At 37.0% G+C, this 8,975-nt stretch overlaps 1 protein-coding gene across 7 annotated transcripts in view; it reads left to right on the forward strand.

Moving 5' to 3' along the window:
• The window catches only part of ARFGEF3 (ARFGEF family member 3), an 89,987-nt gene that overhangs the window by 17,441 nt on the left and 63,571 nt on the right, over positions 1–8,975 (forward strand). For 6 of the 7 annotated variants that reach the window (XM_017825912.1, XM_017825913.1, XM_017825909.1 and 3 more), the window contains exon 4: positions 304–435. In XM_017825912.1, coding sequence (XP_017681401.1) covers positions 304–435 — 132 coding nt within the window. Of the gene's footprint in view, positions 1–303; positions 436–2,870; positions 2,953–8,975 lie in introns of those variants that run through there. The other variant, XM_017825916.1, reaches the window with a different exon arrangement.

The following is an 8,975-nucleotide window of genomic DNA, read 5'->3' on the forward strand; positions in this document are numbered from 1 at the left end:
TTACTTGCAGTGATTTATCAGTTACTGATGTCCACTTTCTTCTGGACACTGGTGAAATAGAATGGGGAAAGACGATACTGGAATGGCAGCTGACTCAAAAGATGTTGACTCCCCCCCTGCTTCATGGCACGTGTTTCCCAGTTTTGCTGTATTTTTGCATTTTATATTATTGGCACCATTTAAAATTTTTACGTAAAAAACCTAACCTCTGTAGTACCAAGCACTAATAAGTTAGTTGCAGTAGTTTACAGAAGAATTGAGCAATTTTGTCTCAACCTGTACATTGCCATTTTCTCTCTGCAGAAGCTGCTGTCTGATGAGAGGTTTGTATCCGTGGAAACAGACTCAGATGAGAAACAGTTGCTTAATCAGATGCTGAATGCCGTCAAAGTGACTCCTTCACTCAATGAAGACCTGCAAGTTGAAGTGATGAAGGTTAGTGTTTCACACACATCAGTGATTGCAACAGAGGCCGCATGAATCAATGCTGGGGTTAGCAAATAAATTAGCTGTTGCCGTGGAAATCTTCATTTTAGGACGGTATTTGATTCCCTTCTTCCTGGTGGCAGATGTTGGTTGGTTTCATTTCTACTTCGTTTGTGTTTCCCTGATTAAATAGGAGATAGTTTATATTAAGAGTCAGTACACTGATGGTTCCAGTTTTAGCAAACTGAAAAAGGACAGTCAATCTGTTCCATGGGAGTGCACAGATAAATGACTTGCAGATTTGTTAGTTTGTTATTGAGCTTTAGTGGTCATGAGGTGGGCTGTGCAGGCTTGTAATTTTGTATTGTGTGTGCATAGATGCTTTGTAATTAGTTAGCTATATTTTCTCTTTGTAAAATGCTAATGATGAAGCACAATTTGTTTAAGCACCAAAATGTCACTGGACCAGTGCATAAGGGAAATAATTGTTTTGTAAACTCAGGGAAAACTTCCATTTCTAGAAATGCTTTAGCATTCTCCTGTATGCATGTTAGGAAGCTCAACTGCCAGGAGGTATTGTTTTGGATTGGAGGTGATGTCAAATTTCCCTGCTCTGTCATTGGGTTGGTTGTATGACTTGCCGGTACTGTAATAAAAAAGTGACTTCCAATTACTGTAGTATTTGTGTGAAGCAGGATGATGATGGACAGTTCTCAGATGTTTGAGTGTAAACTTTGTACTGCAAGGTTTGTTTGCTATAGCTGATCATCAGTTGAAAACCATTTTGGAACAAACCTGCTGGTCCTTTTTGCATGTTCATAATACCTAAAACTGAGTGATATATTTGGATCTACTCCTTGACCGTTCTTTACTTCTAAGTACATAGACTAGCTATTTTGTTTCTTGCATGTGACATTTTTGTTCAAATGAACATATGTTATCCACTCTGGAACTGTTCTGTACTAGTTGTACTCCTTAGCACTAGAGGTTACTGCTTGGGTGGAATATGCCCATAGTGTCATAACATGCAGAAAGGTGAGCCTAGCAGCAGAAAAAAGGGAGTATTTGAGTGGACTGTTACCTGTTTTATGGAGCAGGTTTCTGTGTACAGTTTTAACTATGACACTCAGATCTACGTTCCTAACCCAGCATGCCTCTTTCCTGCCTCTTTTCTCTCTGAAGTGGGAAAGGGGAAGAGTTAAGAATTAGCAGCACTGAACCAACAGGTCTCTTGCTATGCATTAATTTTTTGCAAGTTGCTTTTTTTACATTCTTGAGTGTTGCAGATTCATTATCTGCATGCATACTGTTTATTTGAAAGTCCTGGCATACATCTGTCAGAAATTGCCCCTACACTAAGAATGTGAGCACTGTATTTTGCTACAGTTATGTGAACCTATCTTCTCAAGTTGTCTTGATATGTAAGAAGCCAAAAAAAAAGAACTGAGAAACCTTCAAAACTTTTAACCACAGAAAACAGAAGCCAAAACATTGTATTTATGTACACTTTTTTCCTTTTTTTTTTTTTTTTTTTTCAGTTTCTGTTTGGGCACAAAAGAGAAAAGGGAACATAATTTCACTGAGTGAAATCTTGATGTACAAATGTTTTCTGGCTAAAAGCACAGTGAAATGCATGCATGGTAAAATCAGGCTACAGCTTTACATCCTGAGAACAAAGCAAAATTCTATTGACTTAAATATTTGAAGAAAGCAGAGGACCAAAACATATTATAATCAGGACAATTAAAACTCAAAGACAGTGGATTTGAGCTTTGCCTGAAAGTCAAATCAGCGGACATCTCTTTACATTGTAACCTGAAGGTTACAGATGCCATTGCAACACTTGAAAATGTTGTAACTAATGCAGGCCTGATGAATGGCTAAAGCCTTCAGGGAGTTTTCTAGCAGCTGGTCTCAGCAATGTGTTTATATCCCTGGATCTGCTAAAATGTGTCCTCAAGGCAGCATATGATTGTACATCAGACTGTGTTATTCCATCTGGAGGAGATTAAATATAACTTTATCTAGTGCAGATAGATATTAGACACTCCTAAGTGTGAGCAAGTTTGTGTGAAACTGGATCAGCTGTGATACTGGCCTAGTTCTTTGCAACTTGCTGCACAGTTGTACCAATCTCACAGGTATTAAGAGTGCAACCATCAAAAGTTACACAGAAGACTTTATTCATGCAAAATCAATGTGAAAGTAGATGTGCAGTAGTACTTCACTGCAATTTGCTGGTAAGCTCCTAAATCACTTAAATATGTGTGTTTGGGGTTTTTTTTAATCCTATCCAGAATATCTCCTGTTATTCCCAGTAAGAGTACACCAGAAAGTAATGCTTCACACACTATCCAAAACAAATATTTTGAATATTTATTTTAATGGTTTGTTCTCACCCACGTGTATTACAGATGGAGGTGTGAAAGGATTTGATTGCCCGAGGAGAGCATTCTGTAAAGGTTTTTACATTCAGATTGCTGCAAGTTGGAATTGGCAGTGGAAGGGAGAACACAGGAGAGAGGTGTAAGTGCGATTAGTTACCTCGCTTGACACACTTTTGGAACCTGATAAATGTTATTATAAAGGGCCAGCAGTAGACAGCAATGGAATAGAGTAATTGTAAGGGTTGTTGTAAATAAATGGAGAGGAGTGCTAGCTGGACCTCTTCTGGCACTGAGAAAAGCAAACGGTTTAGGCCACTGTTGTAAAAGTGGAAGGGCACTGACTAATTTATGGCTAGGTACCAAATTCTCTTTATTTTTAAAGATGAGTGTCATGGCATGCTCAGCAGATTCCCAGATTGGAGGATCACAAAACCAGCATGCCAACAATGTTCAGACTTAAGGGCCAGGGCTGGGGACTGTGCTGGAGTGCATCCTGGGCAGCCAGGGAAGATTTATACTGCCCAAATGCAGTTGTCAAGAACTCAAAGCCTTCCCCTCTCGCAATATCTCTCTCCACTGTGTTAGGTGAGGTACCTCTTACCGTTTTTATGAACTTTGATTCAAAGTGGAATTTTACTTTTTGTAAAAAGCAAATATTAAACTAAATTCCAGGTTAGGGACTGCTGTCGGTATCTCTAGTTCTTCTAAAATACCAGTTGAGGATTGCACCTTTCTTGTAGAGGTTTCATATAGAATGGTTATGTGGGAAAATTCCCCCCTTGGATTTCCAGAGTAGAAATGATACTGTGACATCTTTGTTTATTTTTTTCTTGTAGGACACTCTTATTATTACTAAGCGCTGTGTAATTCTTATGTCAACAGCACTTTTATGCCCAAAAGAAGGGAGTGATCTTTTCAGTGGGGAAAAGGGAAAGGCTATGGTTTCTCTTCGACACGAATAGGCACCTATAACAAACACAGGTGTACTAACTGGATTTGATTTGCCACACACCAGAGCAAACTGTCTGGTGTATATAAATTTTGCATTCAGACTTGCATGTTATTTAACTGCTGAGCCAAATATTTCTTTATAATACCTCAATGACTGTGTGGTGTGTGTATTCTATGCCACATGTGTTTTCTCTGTACCTCTGATGTGTTTTATGGCAGAGATTTATTAGTATTTCCAGACTGGGGACTAAACTGAGCTTATTTAGGTGCTTTAATTTGTATTACAAGATACTGCAAAACCAGGAAATCCAGAAGGTGTGACCAAAGGGAACAGTGTATCTGACACAAGGCCACTTCAGTATTCTCCTTTGCTGTTGCCGTGATACTTTGCTGTCAGACTGAGGAGCCTTCTAATATATGTATTACCAGTTTATGTTTTTACTATGCTCAACTGACTGTTTCAATGGAAGGGAAAATCACAGAATCATACAGTACCTTGCTGATGTTCTTCTTGTAATACATCAATAGCTTAACTGCAGTTTCAAACAGAATAATCTAAATATTTATACTTGTATATTTTCATTACAATATTCATGGAGGAAGAGATATATTGATCACTAATCAAATTCAGTGTTTTATCAGTGAGATACCAAAGTGACTCACTGCTTTATTTATAGAGTTACAGATGTATAGAAAAAATCAGGGGGACAGTAATTTAGCACTTTCCTTAGATGAACACAGTCATGCAATATGACTGGCCCAGAAGTGGGAAGAATTTCGTTGTGTGACATGGTGCCATGTTATAATTGAGTGAAATGCAAGGCTATATCTCATGTCGATGAGTGGGACATTTTGTTGACCTGAAGCACTAGACGAACAAGCAAGTAGACAGTCTGCAGAAGAAAGGGGACGATTTCTGGATTGAGGATTAATATCATGCATTTGGGTTTGGCTGTGGATTCAGGGGATTCTGATTATTTTTTTTTTTCCCTGGCTTGATGCTTTTAAATTCTGGTTTCAGATGTTTTTAAAATGGCTGAAGTACTTCTGCTTCATGCTATTAGACCTTTGCTTGCAGGAACACATATAGTATTGGCAAAAGCACTATCAGATATTGTCAGATCGGCAGTGGAAAAGGAAACTAGGAAACTAATCTATAGCTAAGTCTCTGGATTGTAGTCCCTTCCAGCCTCAACAATTCTGTGATTTTTTTTTTTTCTGACTTTGATTTTTTGGTAATTTTTCGTCAGTAACCCTGACCCTAAAATGCATTTCCTTCTGGAAAGGCTCCTGGAAAAACTGGAATTCAGCTTTGAACGTAACTGTGGCAGTGAAGCAGATGAAATCAAATATGAAGGAAGTGGATAGTATGGAAGGAAACCAAAACAACAGGGACTGTTTGTTTGGGTTTTTTTTCTTCTTTTTTTCTTTTTCCTTTATTCTCACTAATGTTATGGTCCCTTTCATTTATAAGCTGACAACTTTCTTAATAATGCCATTCCTCTCTATCTGTGAGAACATTATTCTCAAATAACAACAAAAACAAGTTTAATAAATAATTGCAAATTAGTAGATGAGTCCTCACACAGAAATAAGTTCTCCAGGGAAACCAGATACACTGTAATGTAATGGAAACTAACAGTAAGCAGGTTGTTCTTAAAAAAAAGGGCATGATTGGTCATTTAAAATTTCCCTTTCTACTGCATCCTTTTGTTTTCTTCAGTCCTAGATAAAACTTTGTCATGTAGTTCAGTGCATGTCAGTTCTGTTTGCCCAGATTTCCCAAGAAATTTACTGCTCGCAAGACTGAAATTTTCAAGCATGAAAGAGAATAATGACCTTTTGTGAAAGAAACTCCAGTTTTCTGATTTGGTGGGTTTTCAAATATTTTTGCTTTATTTCACTTATTTAATTAATGGGGTTATGATATGCTGGACGTGTTATGAATATATACTATGTTTCTGTCAGTGAAGCTTGCAAGTGTTGTTTCTTATTACCTCTGAGAAGACTTCACACATTTGAGTTGCAGCTACTCTACTTGTAGTGGGTTTTGAATAGACTTGAGGATTGTTTCGAATCTTCCAGAGTGGCTTGAGAGAGAGAAGACTCTTTTAGTTCTAGTTATTTATCTATTGTCCATGATGAACAGCTATTTCATTTAGTAAAGGTTAATTTATTCCCAGTGACTCCAAATTGCATTTGTTAGTGGATTAGGTGTACTTCTTGCTGATGGGCAAAATTTTAGTGATTTTTCTTCTGTAGGCTTTCAGTGAGGAGTCAGCCAGAAGTTTTTTTTTAATCTATGAATGAGGTTTAATCAACCATTGTTAAATCTGCTGTGTCAAGGCAATCTTTTATCTTTGCCTCTGATCGATTAATACAGCATTTGGGAACTCTCCAAAAATAATAGTAGACAGCTCTTTTTGTGATTTCAATTTTCATTTCAGATATAGTCAGAACTGAAATCTGAATTAGAGTTTTGTGGTTAAACTTAGTTTGTGTAAGGACAGACTGTCTTTAGGTTGGGTATTATCAATTTCCAAGATTGCTACCACAATGGTTTAAAGATGCAAAGTGCTGAGTCATATCCTAGTTTTTATTAATTTATTTTCTGTAGTGACTAATTGATAAGGCCCCAGTTATGGTGTCAAATTAGTAACTTGAAAAGGTCACTACTGAAGATCTACAAGGAGTTGTAGAAAGGTTTTTTGTTTGTTTGTTTTGGTGGGTTTTGTATTGTTTTTTGGGAGTTTTTTGTTCTTAGTTTTTTTAACAATTATAGTTGACCTGTTTTAGGTTCTGCACATCCACATTGTTACAGGTTCAGGGAGGTAGTCCTGATCTGATGCAAATATTGAATTAAGTTGGATTGTGCTTGAGCAACCAAGCAAAACTTATGGTTAACTTTTTCAGAAACTTGTCAGGAACTTTGTTGCTGTTGAGCTGGTCTTTTGCTTTCCATCACAAAGAATAACTTATATTATGTATTTGAAAAGTTGTTCCAAACTGATCCAAAATGTTGGCAGAATGCAACTGCAAAATCCCAGCCTTTGTGGATGATTATATTCTGCAGCTTTTTCTTGAATACTAGTAAATGAGCTGATCACTGTAATAAACTCTTGCACATATATATGGTCTCATTGTTTTAAGGTTAATATTTATGAAATATATCCTTCCACATACAGTTTGGTTATGCTTAGTAGAGTATAATTTACAACTGTTCTGCTTTATCCTGAACTGTAAAATCAAATGGAGGAGGAAAATGGACTGAAACAACTTGGATTTAAAGGTATATGTAAACTATGTTGTTCCCTGTGCAGCCCCTTTGAGGCATGGCATAATAGTTTTATATAGGAGTAAAGACAGTGATTTCTCTGCCCATTAAAAATAAAAATTCATTGGTGCATCAGTAAAAATATAACTGCTAAATGGAAATGGAGAAGGAAGACTGTTATTATCAGGATGGGAATCAGCAATCCAATTGCTGATACTTACTGTAAATCTATGTATTTTAGTTAATATAGAATTTTGGAATAAGAGACCATTTTATCCCCTCAGTATATTTTATGCACTGCATTAATGCAAACATTTTTCAACATTACTTGCAATATAAATTTCAGTCCAGTCATGTTCTAAGCAGAGATGGACTATGTTTTAAATAAAGTAAAAAATAAAAACCATTATGCAACTTTAATTGCATGCTTTAATCCTGAACTGGTTTAAAATCTGTATTAATGAGAAAAAAAAATAAAAATGCTGAAGATTTGTAGAACAAAGTTTCACCTGAATGTGCATTAGTTCTTGTAACAGTAGTGCCTGATATGAGCTTTTATAAGCAATAACTGATTTTTTTTTTCCAGTCCGTAATTCAGAGATGTGTTAGCATCAGCTCTGTTAAAGAGAGGATTCTGTAAAGACTTGCACAATGTCATGCAAATAAGATCCTTTTCTAAGATCAGTCCTGCTGAGGAATGCTAAATACAGTTCTTAGTGCTTAGGCTTTTCATAAATTAAGTTGATGTAATGTGGGCCAACTACAAAACCAGATTCTCTGGGGTTTGCTTCTCTCTTTTTTTCTGGTTATTTTTAAAAGTTATTTTATTCATGTGCTTAGTTATAAGTAACCAGGTTAATTCCAATGGATTAAGTGACCTACCTTGTGTGCTTCAAGATAAGCTCATCCTTTCCCAAGTTAATTAGAACTATGATAAATACCTAGTTCTGTGATTAAAGAACTCCCTTGGTTCTTAGGTGCCTGGTCACTGTAGCAGAAACCAGTCTTAAGTTAAATAGCTGAGCTTTCTTCTAAAGGGATGCAAAAGGAAGCGGTGGATTCTCCGTCCCTGCAGGTTTTTAAGATGAGACTGGATGTGGCACTTAGTGTCATGGTCTAGTAACCACGGCGGTAGTGGATCAAGGGTTGGACCTGGTTGATTCTATGATTCTATGATTTTATGAAAAGAATGACAGTGGTAATGGCCTGAATGTGGACAAATCAATACTGGATGGGAACTGCCTAAGCCAGTCAGTTGTGAATGCAGTGTCTCAAAAATCAAACCTCTCTCCAGGATCCAGCTTTTTTTCAGTACCTTTCTGTGCTTGAATTTATATCCCTGAACAACCTCTGTGGGTTTGGGCAGACATGTAGCTTTAAAAATCTAAGCAAAGGGCTGGTCACGTCTCTTGAAAGATTTGCAGGATAGAAAAGTAGGCTTAGTTTCTTGCCTGAAGAAATTCCAACGCAAAACTTTTAGCTGTCTCAGTACTATGAGGTTATGAAAGTGTTTTCAGATAGAGAAGGTGCTCCTTCTGTCACATTGGAACTGGTGTGGCATAATCAGAACCATTGGCATCAGCACAAAAAGTAGCAAGTCCCTAGCTCTGGAAAGTGTAATTTCACACCTGTCCAGAATGGAAGTACAAGTTCTTACAGACTTCCTTTAATCTGAGACACATACCAAGAACCTGGAGACCAGTTAACCATTAAGAAAGTTAATTGGAAAGACGTATATTCACAAACCCAAATATAGAAACTCTTTAACTTTCCTATATTGCCTTTTAATCTTTTCCCTGCTGCCAGACATTAATGGTTACTGGTGGTGACAGTGCCAAGTTCTGCCAGCCAAATTGTCCACACAACAGTGACATTGAATGGTCACTTGCCGTAGCTTTTGTGTGTAATTATACACATATATTATATGTGTATTATAC

Source organism: Lepidothrix coronata, unplaced genomic scaffold (genome assembly GCF_001604755.1).
Source record: "Lepidothrix coronata isolate B3197 unplaced genomic scaffold, Lepidothrix_coronata-1.0 Scaffold123, whole genome shotgun sequence".
NCBI lineage: Eukaryota > Metazoa > Chordata > Aves > Passeriformes > Pipridae > Lepidothrix > Lepidothrix coronata.